At 39.7% G+C, this 18,579-nt stretch overlaps 1 protein-coding gene across 9 annotated transcripts in view; it reads left to right on the top strand.

The window, feature by feature from the left end:
- The window catches only part of IMMT (inner membrane mitochondrial protein), a 44,955-nt gene that overhangs the window by 11,508 nt on the left and 14,868 nt on the right, over positions 1-18,579 (top strand). For 2 of the 9 annotated variants that reach the window (XM_017536622.2, XM_017536620.2), the window contains exons 4-9: positions 5,779-5,890; positions 7,916-8,053; positions 8,389-8,484; positions 11,498-11,634; positions 16,118-16,221; positions 17,652-17,787. In XM_017536622.2, the coding sequence (XP_017392111.1) occupies positions 5,779-5,890; positions 7,916-8,053; positions 8,389-8,484; positions 11,498-11,634; positions 16,118-16,221; positions 17,652-17,787 (723 nt within the window). The remainder of the gene's footprint in view (positions 1-5,778; positions 5,891-7,915; positions 8,054-8,388; positions 8,485-11,497; positions 11,635-16,117; positions 16,222-17,651; positions 17,788-18,579) is intronic. The other 7 variants (XM_017536626.2, XM_017536625.2, XM_017536624.2 and 4 more) reach the window with 7 other exon arrangements.

Here is an 18,579-nt window from a genome sequence, read left to right as displayed (position 1 = left end):
CCTCCCAAGTTCAAGTGATTCTCCTGCCTCAGCCTCCCGAGTAGCTGGGATTATAGGCAGTTGCCACCAAACCCATCTATTTTTTTATATTTTTAGTAGAGATGGGGTTTCACCATGTTGGCCAGGCTTATCTTGAACTCTAGACCTCAGGTGATCCACCTGCCTTGGCCTCCCAAAGTGCTGGGATTACAGGTGTGAGCCACTGTGCCTGGGCTCAGGTGCAGTTTTTTAAAAAAAATATTTTTGATTTGTGACTGGTTGAATCCATGGATGTAGAACCCACAGATACAGAGAGCCAATGGTATTTTGTATGTATTCAGTGCAACTTGTTAGATGTATGTATGTTAGCTTTCTTTTTTTTTTTTCTTTTTTTTTGAGACAGAGTCTTGCTCTGTTGCCCAGGCTAGAGTGCAATAGTGCAATCTCGCTCACTGCAATCTCCACCTCCTGAGTTCAAGTGATTCTCCTGCCTCAGCCTCCCAAGTAGCTGGGATTGCAGGCGTGCGCCACCACACCCAGCTAATTTTTTGTATTTTTAGTAGAGATGGGATTTCACCATGTTGGCTAGGCTGGTCTTGAACTTCTGACCTTGTGATCTGCCTGCCTTGGCCTCCCAAAGTGTTGGGATTATAGGCGTGAGCCACCACACCTGGCCAGTTTTCTTTAAATTGAACTAATAGTAACTGGTACAGATGGATATTTATTCTTTTGGAGTCCCATAAGTGCTCTCAGTACATACCACATAGAAAATAATTGTGCTGCACACAAGGGTAAACGGAGGGGATATCTTGGGCAGAGGTAACCATGGTTGCCCTGTTGACCGAGGGGTACGTCTATGTGTAATCCAGTACGGTTGCAGATATCAGGCTCTTACTTAGAACACTACAAAAACAAGTGCAGAATGGTCATGACATAGAACCACATGTTTTTTTGTTTTTTGAGATGGAGTTTCACTCTTGTTACCTAGGCTGGAGTGCAATGGCATGATCTCGGCTCACCGCAACTTCTGCCTCCTAGGTTCAAGCAGTTCTCCTGCCTCAGCCTCCCGAGTAGCTGGGACTATAGGCGTGCGCCACCATGCCCAGCTAATTTTTGTATTTTTAGTAGAGATGGGGTTTCACCATGTTGACCAGGATGGTCTCAATCTCTTGACCTTGTGATCCACCCCCCTCGGCCTCCGAAAGTGCTGGGATTGTAGGCATGAGCCACCGCGCCTGGCCAGAACCACGTGTTATGCTTAGTAATGGCTCCTTTTAGACTGTAATACAGAGTCACAGAATTTTCAGCTAGATGCAGATTAGTTGACAGGATACCTTCTATTATTCCTGTAACTTTGTGTCTATTTTTTTTCTCACCAGACTTAAAAAATATTTTTAAACTCTAATTTTAAATGTTTTCTTCATTCACATACAGCTTCTTGTAAAAAAAAAAATTCTGTGAAAAAGCATGGATTTAGGCCGGGCGCGGTGGCTCACGCCTGTAATCCCAGCACTTTGGGAGGCCGAGGCGGGTGGATCACGAGGTCAAGAGATCGAGACCATCCTGGTCAACATGGTGAAACCCCGTCTCTACTAAAAATACAAAAAATTAGCTGGGCATAGTGGTGCGTGCCTGTAATCCCAGCTACTCAGGAGGCTGAGGCAGGAGAATTGCCTGAACCCAGGAGGCAGAGGTTGCGGTGAGCCGAGATCGTGCCATTGCACTCCAGCCTGGGTAACATGAGTGAAACTCCGCCTCAAAAAAAAAAAAAAAAAGAAAAAGCATGGATTTTTGACACTTTGGTATTGAACATTTCTTTATGCTATGAGGCTGGACATGGCTGATCAGTTTATTGTTAGAAACTGGGTGGATTTACCATCCAGTATCTAGCATGATCTAGAGACTAATCCTATAGCAAAGTTAACATTTGGAAAAACAAATGTCATCAAACCTATTCCCTATAACCCACCCCGACCATGCTTTTTCAAAATGTTTTTGTCTAGTCTTCTACATCATTTATTCTTCCGTGTGGACTTTGAAATGTCCTTACTGGCTAAGGGAGATAATATTGCAGCTTCATAAGTCAAGGATCAGAATCCTGTGGATTTATTCTAAAATCTTGGATCTATTTTAAGCTGCATGACCCAGGAGAAATAGCTGGAAGCTGTTCTAGGAGCATGGAGTACAGTTGAAAAATTCAGAGCAGCATCCTTTTCTCAGTTGACGTGACTTCAGATGTCATTCTTTGTAGTTGAATCCTTTATTTCTCTAAATAGCCTTGGCTTCTCCTCACTCCACTTTAGCTACTTTGCAGAACATTTCCACTTAATAACTCAGCATATTTATACTACACCAACTCCACACTTACGCTACTCCTGATTTGCTGTTTTGTATTAAAGATAGTACCAAGCTGTCCAGTGTAGCTAGGCCAGAATTCTTAGATTCATTACAGGTTACCCATAGTTTGTTAGCTATCTTATCTTATTTAATCTTCTTCTTGCATTACCACTATCCCTACCCCTTCATATTCAAATTATCTTCTGAACTAGGTCTGTTCCTCTCCATGCATAGTCTTTCCCATCTTCCTCCCAGTCTCCATCCCACTAGATCTCTGCCTCCTAACAGAATCTGGGTCATCCTCATATCAATACCAGAGAATCTTCTAAAAGAAGTGCTATGATATTTTCATGATAACACCTATTAGTGTACTTCCAAATATTTCCTATTGTTTAAAAGACGGAAGACCATAGGATGTAAAAACTAGAGAAATCTTAGAGACTTCTCATGCTCCGAATAAGGAATACGAAGCCAGGAGTGCTTAAATGTTAGCCTAGATACTGGCCACTGGGGACCTTTATTTCTGTAGTTTGTGGTCTTTGCTAGCTTTTAAGTTGATATTCAGTATCCTTGGTGGCAATCTGGCACTTGTTTACCTTTGCAGCCTTATCTCTGGGTCCTACACATAAGCCCTTAGCTCTACACCAGTTGTCCTTCATTACAGATACGTCTGTGCTTTCCATTTATTCATTTATTCAACCGGTGTTAATCAAGTGATTATTATGTTACAGACACTGTTCCAAGGGCCATGGTTAAAGAGAGAACTCATCTAAGATCCCTTTCATTTGCACAACTTTTTTCAGGATGTTTTCCTGCCCAGAATGACTTCCTTTCCATTGCCCATTAATGTTCTCCTCAAGGCCATCATCATTCACTGCATAGACCTAAGTTAATTTTCTGACCTCTGAATTACAAGAGCAGTTAGTGTTTTTATTATTATTATTAATTTTTACCATTCATTTAAGCACTCTCTCCTGTGAAACATTGTGTCAACTTGTTGCTTGTGCATTTTATTTCATAGTAACCTTTTTTTTTTTTTTTTTTGGAGACAGAGTCTTGCTCTGTCGCCCAGGCTTGAGTGCAGTGGCACATTCTCAGCTCACTGCAACCTCCACCTCCCAAGTTCAAGTGATTCTCCTGCCTCAGCCTCCCAGGTAGCTGGGACTACAGGCATGTGCCTCCCCACCTGGCTAATTTTTTGTATTTTTAGTAGAGACAGGTTTCACAGTGTTAGCCAGGATGGGCTTGATCTCCTGACTTTGTGATTCATCAGCCTTGGCCTCCCAAAGTGCTGGGATTACAGGCGAGAGCCACTGCGCCTGGCCCATAGTAACCTTTCTAACGGTACCATGATTTGTTATAACATTATCTCTGTATTTACTGTCCATGCATAAAATCTTTTTGTTGGACATGGAATAATGCCTAAATGATTCCAAATGTTATATTCCTGGATAGAACTTCATATCATAAAAATGTCATTTCTCTCAAATATATATGTATGTCATTAAAGATAATACCAAGGTAGTACCAAATATATATTACGATAGTACCAATTATATATGACATACATATATATGAGAGAAATGTATATATTTGAGAGGAATGATGTTTTTATGGTGTGTCTATACACACAACTTTAGTAAGAATTTGAGTAAATTTTTCTAGATGATGAGGAACCAGTTAATGCACTGTTAATGTTCATATGAAGAAATTAATGATGTACAAGACTACTCAAGAACATTTTGAAAAGGGGATGAGGAGGGTGCTTTTCTAGATACTGATGTTTTTATACTGCTACTTTAATAAAATAAAGTTGGGACACAGGAAAAGAAATTAAAGGAATAGAACAACTGAATTTGGAAATAGATCACACACACACTTTTATTGTGAGAATGTGAGTCACTAGAACCTTAAGTGAAAGTGATCTGTTAACATCTGTTAAGAATATACAACTCCGGCTGGGTGCAGTGGCTCATGCCTGTAATCCCAGCACTTTAGGAGGCCGAGGCGGGTCAGGAGTTCGAGACCAGCCTGGCCAACATGGCAAAACGCTGTCTCTACTAAAAATACAAAAATTAGCGTGGGCTCCTGTAATCCCATCTACTCCGGAGGCTGAAGCAGGAGAATCACTTGAACCTGAGAGGCGGAGGTTGCAGTGAGCTGACGTTGTGCTACTGCACTCCAGTAAGACTCTGTGTCAAAAAATACACACACACACACACACACACACACACACACACACACACACACACACACACACACCCCCTTTGACCCAGCAGTTCCTCTTCTGGGAAACTATCCCAAAGATGTCACACTATGGTGCTTTTCATTTAAACGGACAGGAATGGTTGTTCATTGCTTTGTTTGTAGCAACAAAGCAAAACAAAACAGGAAACAACTTGAATGACTATAGAGGAGAAGTTGACCAAATTATGGGAAACTTACATGAGGATATTATGCAACTACAAAGAATTTATTGACCTGAAAGAAAATGTCTGTGATACAGTATTAAATGAAAGAAAGAGCAAGTTACAAGGTAATTTGTATAATCCTATTTTGGTTTAAGGAAGTGAAACATCGTTTATGTGTATATATTTGAGCTTTTGCTCGGGAGTAGAAGGATGGATTATAGGCTATTAGCAGTGGCTACCTGAGAGAGTGGAAAGGGAAAGAAGCAATGAAGAGGCAAGTTACAGCCACTGATGTATCTTGGTATTATTTTGCTTGTTACAGTAAACATTCATCATTCAAAAATAATATTTTAATGAAAATGGGAATAATTCTAGTTTCTGGTAGTGACAAAATTCAGAACCATCTCTTATGTTTAAGTAGTCATGTTAGGGATATCTGAGTCCTACTGCCAAGTTAGGGCAAAAAGTGGAATACCATAAGTGGAAATAAAAATAAAAGTAATTTTCTCTGGCACATCATCTGGCAACCCTCTTAAATGAACAGTGTCTTAAACTTAGGGCAGGCAATAATTGGGAAAGAGGAAAGCAAGCATTACTTACAAATTGATCATTTATCTTATTATGTAGTTGCATGAATCCTGGAGATCAAAGAAACAAAAAATTCATTTGTATTTTTACTCAGAGCCTTTAATAATCATTTGATTCTAATTGAATGTATACAGAAGACATCATAATTTGATTTAGAAAGGAAATGATAATAGTCTTCTTAATACTGTATAAGTACAAGGAATAATGTTTAATGAGAAGATCATATGTCATGGACTTTATTGGTCACTCTAATAGAAGCCTTTGTTACTACTGAAATATGGGCTGGTCATTTGGAATGAAATCTTTGGACTGTACTTTTTTAGTAATGGTGGTTTCTCTCAACTATATTTATTAAAGTACATATGTTAAAAGCCTGAAAGACTTGATATTTGAAATACTGCAAATTACTGTACCTTTTTAAAAAATCGTATATCTGAAATGTTAAATGTTTTTTATTTCCAAGATTCAGTCTGGTCCACTAAAAACCTCTAGTGTATCAGAAGTAACGAAAGAATCTAAACAGCCTGCCTCACAACTCCAAAAACAAAAGGGAGATGCTCCAGCTTCAGCAACAGGTACTTAAATATTTAAAACCATCCTTTTTAAATTATAGGTAAATTTCTTCACCAATTCTTTATCCTCTCTTTCTTACTGATGAAACTGTCTTGCTTTTCTCCCTGCAGATAGTTTTTGACTTCAGAAACTATCAGTCACCCCACCCTAATTTACAGTACTTGCCTGTTGAACTTTAACCTGTTCAGTATACATTTGAACTTCTTATGTTTCTCCTTAGTTATGTCTGTCCTTGGTTAAGTCACCAGACTTTCTTTAATTCAGCAGATATTTACTGTCTTTTCTGTGCCAGACATGCCTGTAAGCACTGGGGAAATAGCCATGAACAATACAGTTAAAAATTTTTTTTTCAGCTGATATTCCTTGGTTGGATGAGGAGAGGGAATAAACAAGTAAAAAGTATAGGATGTCAGACGTTGTGAGAGGAAACACTGCAGTTTTAAATGGAGTGTGTAAGGAATGCCTTACCTGAAAGGTGTTATCTGAGCAAAGGTTAGAAAGAGAGAAGGAGGGTAAGTCATGTAAAAGGATGGTGAGGAAAAGCATCCCAGGCAGCAAGATTAGCTGGTGCAGAGGCTCAACATACTCAAGCAAAGGGTAAATGAGGCTGGAGTGAATTGATTAAGGGGAGAACAGGAGCAAATGAGGTCAGAGAGGAAGCAAAAAGCTTATTGTAACAGTCCTTGGAAGCCCATTGTAAGAATTTTGTTTTAGGTCAGTCCCAGGGGCTCCTGCCTGTAATCCCAGAACTTTGGGAAGCCAAGGCGGGAGGATTGCTTAAGCCCAGGAGTTTGAAAGCAGCCTGGGCAACATAGCAAGATCCTGTTTCTATAAAAAATTAAAAATCAACTGGGCATGGTGGTGCACGCCTGTAGTCCCAGCACTCGGGAGGGAGGAATACTTGAGCCCAGGAGGTTGAGGCTGCAGTGAGCTGTGATTGTACCACTGTACTCCAGACTGGGTGACAGGGCAAGACTGTCTCAAACAAACAAAATGTTTTATATTCTGAGTGGGATGGGAAGAGAATGTTGAGCCAGGAGATTGATAATTGACTTTTACTTTAAAACTAAGGCCCAGCACAGTGGCTCACATCTGTAATCCCAGCACTTTGAGAGGCCGATGAGGGAGGATCACTTGAGCCTAGGTGTTTGAAACCAGCCTGTGCAAGAGAGGCAGACCCTGTCTCTGCAAAAAAAAATTAAAAATTAGCCAGGTTTGATGGTGCACACCTGTAGTCCCAGCTACATGCCAGAGGCTGAGGTGGGAGTGTTGCTTGTGCCTGGGAGGTTGAGGTTGCAGTGAGCTATGATAGTGCCAATGTACTCCAGCCTGGGCAACAGAGTGCAACCTTGTCTCAAAAAAAGAAAAAATATGTGCATGTGTATCATACTGCACACACACAGTATTGATTGATTGATTTGATTGATAGAGATGGGGTCTTGCTGTGTTGGTCAGGTTGGTCTTGGCCTCAAGTAGTCCTTCCACCTTGGCCCCCGAAAGTACAAAAAATATATGCATATCTTTTAACTGAGTTCTGTTCTTGTTCACTGTGACCTTTCATCTTTGTGTTTAAAACTGTAATCTTTTTCCTGCTCACATGTCTTCTACCACTTTTCAAAGCAATTACAAAATATTCTTTGTTTAGTTGCTTTCTTTTGTCTGTCTTCCTCATTAACAGGCTCTTTTCCCTTTGTTATTCTTTTTCTATGTTATCTAAATGTCCACTTCTTGTCTGTTAATATTTAATATTACTGAAAGCCTTGCCTGGGAATAATGATGGTTAAAATGCAGGTGGATGCAGACAGGACTTCTTAATTTTGTTCTTTCCCAACCATTGTCCATTTCGTGTGCGTTTATATATGCAGTAGTCATTGCCCCTGTTTGTGTGTTATTCAAACATATGGCAGTACAAATATTTGTGTCTTTAAGGAATCAGATGTGAAGTGGGTGGTGGTGTTAGTAAATTCCTGTGTGTTTCTCTGTTAACCCTGGAAAGTATAAATACCATGAGTAACATATATTTATAGCACCTACAGAAGCAGCTCAAATTATTTCTGCAGCAGGTGATACACTGTCGGTCCCAGCCCCTGCAGTTCAGCATGAGGAATCTTTAAAAACTGATCACCCTGAAATTGGTGAAGGAAAACCCACACCTGAGCTTTCAGGTAATTTAATTATTTACATTTGCTCTTTTATGCATGATATGCTCATCAGAACTACTTAATGCCTAGGCAACACCTAGACACTATGTATACATTTACACTAGGTTCAGATCTTCAGGCTGTCTTAGGAAATTTTTAAAAATTTAAAAGTTCTAATACATCTTTTTAGACAAGGAGATTAAAAGCGAGTTCCTATTTCTTCATTTTGGAATCATTAAGAGTAATGATACGGTTTTAGAATTCTTACCACAAAAATGCCCTGCATTGATATAACTGGCCAGTACAAATGATGGTGTTTTTCTGAAATTTGGTTTCCTCTTATTTACTTTTGCTGCAAGAAGAAGCATCTTCATCTTCTATAAGGGAGCGACCACCTGAAGAAGTTGCAGCTCGCCTTGCACAACAGGAAAAACAAGAACAAGTTAAAATTGATTGTATGTAAACCAAACATCTTCTTAAGGATTTTGAGTCATCTCCCAGTTGCTCACTTCTTAAACTGTCAGCACAAGTTTGTCATCTACCAGCTAGTTGGGGTTTCTTTTGTTGGCTGTGTTGTTTTTCCTCTAATTCTGATTGGGTCACATCTGGCTCTGCCACTCACTAGTTGTGTGAGCTTGGCCAAGTTATTTAGCCTCTTTGTCTCCATTTCCTCATTGATTGATTCACCACCATCATTTCATCTAAATTTCTTTTACCCAAGTGACAAAGACTATTCTTAGTGTGTGGTTGGTGAAAATTCCAAATAATACTAAAGATTAGATTAGTGCTAAAGATTCTTTATACTCCTGGGAAACAGAAATTGATTACTTGTTTTAGCAGCTTACCTGAAAGTCCTTTATTTATTTTTTTCAGACAGGGTCTTTCTCTGTCACCCAGGCTGGAGTGCAGTCACGCTATTGTGGCTCACTGCAGCCTCAACCTCCCAGGTCCAAGCCATCCTCCCACCTTAGCCTCCTATGTAGCTGGGACTATAGGCATGTACGACTATGCTTGGCTAATTTTTTTGAAAAGTTTTTATAGAGTTGGGCGTCTCATTATGTTGCCTAGACCGATCTTATACTCCTGGGCTCAAGTGATCCTTCCACTTTGGCCTTCCAAAGTGCTGAGATTACAGGCGTGAGCCACTGTACCCAGCTCTAAGAGTCTTTTTTTTTTTTTTTTGAGATGGAGTTTCGCTCTTGGTACCCAGGCTGGAGTGCAATGGCGCGATCTCGGCCCACCGCAACCTCCGCTTCGCCTCCTGGGTTCAGGCAATTCTCCTGCCTCAGCCTCCTGAGTAGCTGGGATTACAGGCATGCACCACCATGCCCAGCTAATTTTTTGTATTTTTAGTAGAGACGGGGTTTCACCATGTTGACCAGGAGGGTCTTGATCTCTTGACCTCGTGATCCACCCGCCTCGGCCTCCCAAAGTGCTGGGATTACAGGCGTGAGCCACGGCGCCTGGCCTCTAAGAGTCTTTTATTAATAATTATTAATCTTGTAAATTTATTTGCTGGAGTCAGAATGGCTTACACTGCCTTATCATCTAGCCTCTGGACTCTCTAGTAGTTCTAGTAATGCTCTTACCTGACACTAGTAGGGCATGGAATGTTCTACACATTGGCGGTTTCCAGCTAACAAGCCTATTCCTTTTTAACTTTCAATTTTACTTTTTTTTTTTTTTAAGAGATGGACTCTCACTATATTGGTCAAGGTAGTGTTGGACTCTTGGCCTCAAGAAATCCTCCTACTTTGGCCTCCCAAAGTGCTTGGATTATATGCATGAGCTACTACACCTGGCCAAGTTTATTATTATTATTAATATATATATATATATATATATATATATATATATATATTTTTGCTGTTGTCGCTAGGTCAGGATTCTTAAGTTTTTAGATGGTTTAAAAAAGATAATAGATGCTTACAATTTTCTATTTCTGTCTTAAAGCACATGTAACGTAATTTTTTGTACTGTGCTACAGGTTAATGTCTCTGGAGGTCATGGGATATAGCTTTTTTTGCTGGTCAGAGAGTTGTTTAAGTACTCACAGCAGCTGTTTATAGTTTTTTGATCTCGACATTTGCTTTGTTCCCATTTCCCTTGTAATGTGGTGGTTCTGCCCTACTCTGAGGAGCCACATTTCTTAGAACTGTATAAACCAGTAGAAGGCACAGAATGAGCATAGGTGTCATTCTCTGCCTATGGCATTGGTTTTACTAGTCGGATTTGGATTTTTGATTTTTTTTTTTTTGTATTCTGAATTCTTGGCTGTGTTACAAATAGTTGAGAATATTTAAAAAATGACTTCTAACTAAGTGAAATATTTGTTTTTTCTTTTAGTGCTATTTTTTTTTCTTTACTTTTCAGTTGTCTCTCTTTATCATTTATCACATGGACACCTTGAAATTAAGTTATATATGTAAGATGGAGATGTCTGCTGTTACAGCTGTTACTTTCTTTGCCTGGTTCCTCTCATCTTTCATTTTGGGCCAAGTGAAAATTTTCAGAATTTTATCTATCACCTCTTAATTTTCTCTCAAACTTGACTTTAAAAATGTACATGCATATGTTTGCGTGTGTAACATTTATCAAGGATCAGAGTACAGTGACTAGAACTCAGAGGGCTGGAAGCAGCAGGTGCCTTCCAGCAGCCCACTTTCTGTGGCCTCTGTAAAGTGGTTCACAACTACCTGTAGTTGATGTCTACTGTTCCTTTACGTATGTTGTGGGATCCAAATACCATGGTTTCCTTCCCTTGCCTCCTTCTCTCTTTTTTCCTGCTGCTGTTGTTTCACTTCTATCACTTCTGTCAATTTCTTTTTATATTCTCCTTATTAGCTTTCCTTTTATATCTTTCTTGCAGAGGTACTGTTTGTAGTTCATCTGATTCTGTTTGTTCTTTGCTAGATTATGCTGCTTTCGCTCAAAATCATCTTTTTTTCTCATTTGTCAAATGTATTTTTTATTTTTGTCATATCATTTATTATTAGTATTCTCACTAACCGTCTTTCTTCAAATGACCATTTTTTTTTGCATTTTAGTAAATTATCTAAAATTGTTCTTTGCTTTATATTCCTGAAACAGCATATAGAAATATGATCTTAATAGCTGGTAGCCTCTCGAACATTGGTGTCTGCTATTGAGTCCTTTTGTCCTTCTTTAAATAATTTTGAAAAACAAACAAAAAAAAACACTTTTTATTTTGAAAAAGTTTAGATATACATACAAAAAAATCGTGTAATAAAGCTTCATAGATTCATCATCCAGACTAAATTGTCAGTATTTTACCATACTTTTAAGTGAAACTTTGATTCCCTAAACTTGAGCCTCATGTATTTTGTTGTTCCTTTTCATATTTTTTGAGAAATACAATGGAAGTCTCAATAGGAGAATAGCAAAAGTTTCCAGTCATTTATGGAGGTAGGGATTTGTTTCTTAACTGTTCATTTTTTTTTTTTTAAGCTCTAGCCAAGAGCTTAGAAGATGCTCTGAGGCAAACTGCAAGTGTCACTCTGCAGGCTATTGCAGCTCAGAATACTGCGGTCCAGGCTGTCAATGCACACTCCAACATACTGAAAGCTGCCATGGACAATTCTGAGGTGAGCCCCATGAATGATTAGAAGTTTTTTGGCTGTCATGACTTGTGGGACAAAAAGAAAAAAAAATGGGGTTGGAGAGAAGTACAATATTTAATAGACTGCTCTCTTCCCTATGGTATGGGCTTTCACTAGGCGAAAACAGCCTAGAATAATTATCTTTTTTTGTTATTGTTGTTTTGAGATGGAGTTTTGCTCTGTTGCCCGGGCAGGAGTGCAGTGGTGCGATCTCAGCACCCTGCAACCTCTACCTCCCAGGTTCAAGCAGTTCTCTGCCTCAGCCTCTTGAGTAACTGGGATTACAGGTGCCTGCCACCACACCCAGCTAATTTTTCTATTTTTAGTAGAGACAGGGTTTGCCATTTTGACCAGATTGAACTCACTGACCTCAAATGATCTGAGCCTCCCAAAGTGTTGGGATTGCAGGTGTGAGCCACTGCTTCTGGCCTTAGGATAATATTATCTTTAAAAAACAAACTAAAAGGCTGAACGTGGTGGCTCATGCCTATAATCCCAGCACTTTGGGAGGCCGAGGTGGGTGGATCATGAGGTCAGGAGATCGAGACCTTCCTGGCCAACATGATGAAACCCCATCTCTACTAAAAATATAAAAATTAGCTAGGCATGGTGGTGCTTGCCTATAATCCCAGCTACTCGGGAGGCTGAGGCAGGAGAATAGCTTGAACCAGGGAGTAGGAGGTTGCAGTGAGTTGAGATCATGCCACTGCATTCCAGCCTGATGACAGAGTGAGACTCTGTCTCAAAAACAAAATACAAAACAAAACAAAAAAACTGAAAAGCCTTTAAATTTTGGGAATGAATTTTCTACATTGTGCTTTATTTTATCTTACAATACCGATACAAGAATTAGTTCACATTTACTTTCATATTTTAATAGTGCTTAAACGTTTTTGTCGTTTTCTTTAAAACTGCCGTTTCCATAGATGAACTTTTTAAGGTACTTGTCAGTTGACATGCAGTTTTAAGAAATAATTTGGAGAGATCCTGTGTTTCCCAAAACACCAGCTATTTGAAATGTTTATGATAATTTATGCCGAACACTTCAAAGAATGAAATAATATTGATTTTTCAAATGTAATACTGGGACTCAATAAATTATTTTATAATTACATTGTTATTCAGTATGTATAAATGTATCTCTATTCCAAGTCATGTAAGGAGTAATATAAAAGTAAAAACATAAAATATAAATTTTAAGGATCAGGATCATTCATGATCAGCAAAGTTACTTTGCCATCGTAACTGTAGTTTTTAAAAAAAACTCAAACACACTTTACATAGTTTTAGTTATATGTATATATATTGCAAAAGAGTTTAAATTAGACCTCTGATGTTAGTAGCAAGAAAATACAACATTTGAAAACTTAAGGAAAATTCCATTTTATTCAAAGTTCAAGAAAAGTATTTAAATGTCAGAGTTCAGTCAGCAAAGTGGAAACCACACAGGAAATTTAATTTGCTGGCTACAGATATGGGAAGGCTAGAAGTTGCACGATGTCAGGGTATTGGGTTCAAACCCAAGTAGACCAGTATCCCTCAGAAGGACACAGATTAGAAGCTTTAAATACCGTGGTGCAACTTGGGTATAAGGCTACATGAGGGGGTATTTCTGCTTCCCATTGCACATAATGTGTAGCACATCGATTAGGCAGTGTAAAATCTATTGTAGTCAAGATTTTACAACCTAGTGGTAGCAGTTAAGAAATGAGAGTAGGCCGGGCGAGATCACGCCTGTAATCCCAGCACTTTGGGAGGCCGAGGCGGGTGGATCACGAGGTCAAGAGATCAAGACCATCCTGGTCAACATGGTGAAACCCCGTCTCTACTAAAACTACAAAAAATTAGCTGGGCATGGTGGCGTGTGCCTGTAATCCCAGCTACTCAGGAGGCTGAGGCAGGAGAATTGCCTGATCCCGGGAGGCAGAGGTTGCGGTGAGCCGAGATTGCGCCCATTGCACTCCAGCCTGGGTACCAAGAGCGAAACTCCGTCTCAAAAAAAAAAAAAAAAAGAAATGAGAGTATTAGCCAATGTCCAAAATAATTAGAAAAATGTATAAATATGTGTTTTGAAATGTTAAGAATGACTTCCAGCTTTCGTTTCTTCTAGTACAAGAAGCTGCAGGTGCACATGTAATTCCTAATGTCTACTGATTAACTTTCTCAAAGCAGTGTTTGTGAAGAGTGGGATTTGGTAATAGTAGGATTTTGTTTGATTGTAGGGGAACCTGTGTCTGTCTGTTACGGGGTAGGTTTTCTTTGGACCTCTGTAAGCAGGAGTACCTTCAACAAGGGTGATAAATTTTGGCCTCCAGATATGTCATTGACATTTACATGATTTGTGAGTCTGTTTAGGTCAGTTATAAAGAGAACTTTTAGTTCGAGGTCAGATTCTTCTAACATCATACTCTAGAGTCTTGGAAAAGTTATCATATATGACAGGATATTCATGTGGCCCAAATCAGCATCCTTTTTTTTTTTTTTTTTTGAGAGTCTCACTCACTCTGTCATGAGGTTGGAGTGCAGTGGTGCAATATTGGCTCACTGCAACCTCCCCCTCCCTGGTTCAAGCAATTTTCCTGCCTCAGCCTCCCTAGTAGTTGGGACTTGCAGTCGTCCTCACACCCAGCTAATTTTTATATTTTTAGTAGAGATGGGCTTTCCCCATGTTGGCAGGATGGTCTCGATCTCTTGACCTCGTGATCCACCCACCTCAGCCTCCCAAAGTGCTGGGATTACAGGTGTGAGCCACCATGCCTGGCCTTTTTTTTTTGAGACAGTTTTGCTCTGTCACCAGGCTGGAGTGCTGTGGCGTGATCTTGGCTTACTGCAGCCTCCACCTCCCAGGTTCAAGTGATTCTCTTGCCTCAGCCTCCCAAGTAGCTGGGACTACTGGTGCCCACCACGATGCCTGGCTAATTTTTGTATTTTTAGTAGGGACAGGGTTTCACTATGTTGGCCAGGCTGGTCTCAAACTCCTGACCTCAAGTGATCCACCTGCCTCTACCTCCCAAAGTCTAGGATTACAGGTGTAAGCCACAGTGCCTGGCCCCAAATCAGCATCCATTCTTGATGTATTTTATTTGCAAGATGGCTAAAGTGGGAGTTCACTGAAACATCAACTTTATTATTCACATTATAAGATATACTTTGCAAAATTTTACATAGAATATTTAAAAAGCAGTACGCAAAGAAAAGATGTACTAATATTTCTTCTAAAAGTAGGGACTTTTTTTTTGTTGTTTTTAAGAATAGGGTTTTTTTTCTCAGTATTATATATTCCCTGCATATGAGCAAGCTCTGCTCAAAAAGTTGGCAATCAGTTCCATAGCTGAAGAAAAACATGTTAGACCTGCCTAAGATTTTCAAGGAAAACTTTTTAAAAAATACACACTTCACAGATCATAAAATTCACCTCAAGGGAGGTTTTGTTTTGTTTTGTGAGATGGAGTCTTGCTCTGTCACCCAGGCTGGAGTGCAGTGGTGCAGTCTTGGTCACTGCAACCTCCACCTCCCGGGTTCAAGTGATTCTCTTGCCTCAGCCTCCCAAGTAGCTGGGACTACAGGCGCATGCCACCACGCCCAGCTAATTTTTTGTATTTTTAGTAGAGATGGGGTTTCACTGTGTTAGCCAGGATGGTCTCGATCTCCTGACCTCGTGATCCACCCTCCTCGGCCTCCCAAAGTGCTGGGATTATAATGTGAGCCACCATGCCCAGCCCCAAGGGAGGTTTTTGGCAATAGTTGACTTATACATAACAAATTAGGAAGGGTTGTTCTTTAGAGTAACATTTAGGAGGAATAAGGACCCTATAAATGTGTAAACCTGCTATTTATCCTTAAACTCTGATTTTGGTTCATAAATCCTTTTGAGAATCTTAAAAAAAAAAAACAAACCTCCCTTAGAAAATGCTTATATGGCCAGGCAGTGGCTCATGCCTGTAATCCTAGCACTTTGGGAGGCCAGGATGGACAGATCATGAGATCAGGAGTTCATGACCAGTCTGGCCAACATGGTGAAATCCTATCTCTACTAAAAATATAAAAATTAGCCGGGCATGGTGGCACATGCCTGTAATCCCAGCTACTTAGGAGGCTGAGGCAGGAGAATTGCTCGAACCTGGGAGGCAGAGGTTGCATTGAACTGAGTTCACACCATTGCACTCCAGCTTGGGCTACAGAGTAAGACTCTGTCTCAAAACAAAACAAAAAAAAGCTTATATGTACTGGACACAAACTTTTTTTTTTTTTTTGAACAATTTTGTGGAAAGACAGTTGATGGGAGCTGCATCATGGACTTCACTGCACCAAAACATAAGCCTTAAATTAAGAGTTCTTACTCTGGAGAAATATATAAATTTTCACCTTTGAATTTAATGTCACATGTTTCTGTGTTTAATCTTGTTGGCCTACCATATGACTATAGTAGCAATTATTTATGTTTATGTAATTAAAATTTTTTGTTTAGATTGCAGGCGAGAAGAAGTCTGCTCAGTGGCGCACAGTGGAGAGTGCGTTGAAGGAACGCAGAAAGGCAGTAGATGAAGCTGCCGATGCCCTTCTCAAAGCCAAGTAATTACTCATGGACTTTAACAAGTAATTAGGGCCTCCTGATGGCTTTCTTTGGGCTGGGTTTTCTTTGTATTGTCTGTATAAAGAGGAGATAGAGAAATCTTTCCCTCCCTTTTCCACCTGTGCTTGTTCTGAATTGGCATTAGGAACTTGTACGAAGGTGTGAAAAGAGAGAAGGAATAAAATATAATTAGGCCGGAGGAGTTCAAGACCAGTCTGGCCAACATGGCGAAATATAATATAATTAGGCAGGATTACACACCTGTAATTCCAGAATGTAGAAAGTATGTCACAATCTGTTTGCCTTAACTACCAAAATAATGAGTATGTAATAGGTATGCCACCTTGACCATGATTCCTGGAAGTTGGCTAAAACTAGGATCAAGCAAACAAACCCAGGTATAAGATCAGCCTCTGCTGATGGAAACCTACATTTGACTAAAGACCCTCATCAGCAGTATGGAATAGTTATTTGTCTCTCAAAATTTTGCTGTCTTTCTTCAGAAAATATTTATTATTAGTAGAGAAAGAAGTCTGATAAAACCAGCATATCTTTTTGGAGATTTAAGGCATTATGCTCATATCACTTTGAGTTCTGTGTTTTATGATGGGTAGACCACAGTCTGTCTGTCTTACGAAACATTGTGAATCGTGAGGGCACCCTGAGACCCAGTTAAGTATTTGCTTAGTGAAGTTTTTGGCCTTCTCCTGTGCCTTTGCCTTCGGTAGCTCTCACTGATTGGCTGGGGAGTCAGGTTGATCCTTGCAAGAGCTGCTGTTTATCACGTGCTTATGATATGGCCAGGCACTAAGTACTCCTCATGAATTACTTCTATTCCTTACATGAAAGTATGTAGGAAATGAGAGACTGATATGGGAGCTGAATCTGGGGCTGTCTTGTTCTGAAGCCTGGGTCACCTCATATACCATGCTACCTCTCCGATTCACTCTGGTAAATCTAGCTTCTAACCAAAGTGTTTTCATTTGTTGGTGAGAAAACCTTCTCTGTTTACTAACTACAAAAAAGCATTGATACTGGTCCAGAGATAGTGAGTTAGATCAGTTGATCACAGTCAGTTACAGACCAAGCTGCTCGTTCTATTCTTTCCTCCTTTCTCGCTATTGGACTTGACTAGTCTTAAAAAAAAAAAAAGAAAGAAAAAGCAATTACATTTTTTTCATAGACTTTTTTTTTTTTTTTTTTTAATAAAATAGAGACATGGTCTTCCTTTGTTGCCCTGGCTGGTATTGAATCCCTGGGCTCAAGTGATCCTCCTGCCTTCACCTCCCAAAGTGCTGGGATTACAGGCATCAGCCACTGCGCCCGGCCTCTTTCACGGACTTTTAACAATTATGTATTGTACTGACATCAAAACTCTTTAATAGAGTCGACAAGAAATTATGTTAAATGTTTGTTTGTTGGTTTGCAGAGAAGAGTTAGAGAAGATGAAAAGTGTGATTGAAAATGCAAAGAAAAAAGAGGTCACTGGGGCCAAGCCTCATATAACTGCTGCAGAGGGTAAACTTCACAACATGATAGTAGATCTGGATAATGTGGTCAAAAAGGTATGTTTCCTTGGTCTTACAGTATTTTATATTTTAAAATATAATCCCTTTGTCAAAAAATTTTAAGGATTTAGGAAAATAATAAATTCCTACCATTTCCCGATCTTTTCTCCTGCAAAGTCAAAGTATATTAGTTGTTACCATTTTAAAAAATTTGCCATGGCTGGGTGTTGTGATTCACACCTGTAATCCCAGCACTTTGACAGGCCTAGGCAGGCAGATCACTTGAGCCTAGGAGTTTGAGACCAGCCTGGGCAACATGGTGAAACCCTGTTTCTACAAAAAATACAAAAAAATTAAATGGGCGTGGTGGTGTGCACTGAGATGAGAAGATGGCATGGGCCTGGGAAGTTGAGGCTGCAGTGAGCTGAGATGGTGCCACTGCACTCCATCCTGGGTGACGGAGTGAGACCCTGTCAAAAAAAAGAAAAGAAAATTTTGCCTTGGACACCAACCAAGTGGATTGTTTTGTATTGTTGATATTTTCTATAATAGGTAGCATTTTTGTTTATGGTTAATGTCACTTGTGAAAATGTTTGTTTTGTAGCAGATCTCCCGCCTGGACTTATATGATCTGTATGGGTAGTTTCTTGTGACCCACAGAAAGGGGAGAGGGGGCATAATAAAATGGGAAAGGGCCTGTCATGGCATTTGAATAGGAATTAGAAGGAAACAAGGATTATGTTCCATTTTCTGAGCTTCAGATTTCCTTGCACATTTCCAACAAAATGTAAACAAATGAAGAAATACTACTTCTGTTTCTTGGAATGTTTTAATTTTATTTTGAGACGG

This window comes from Cebus imitator, unplaced genomic scaffold, assembly GCF_001604975.1.
Source record: "Cebus imitator isolate Cc_AM_T3 unplaced genomic scaffold, Cebus_imitator-1.0 Scaffold99, whole genome shotgun sequence".
Taxonomy (NCBI): domain Eukaryota; kingdom Metazoa; phylum Chordata; class Mammalia; order Primates; family Cebidae; genus Cebus; species Cebus imitator.
Note: the sequence above shows the minus strand (reverse complement) of the source record. Positions and strands in the feature narration are given on the sequence as shown.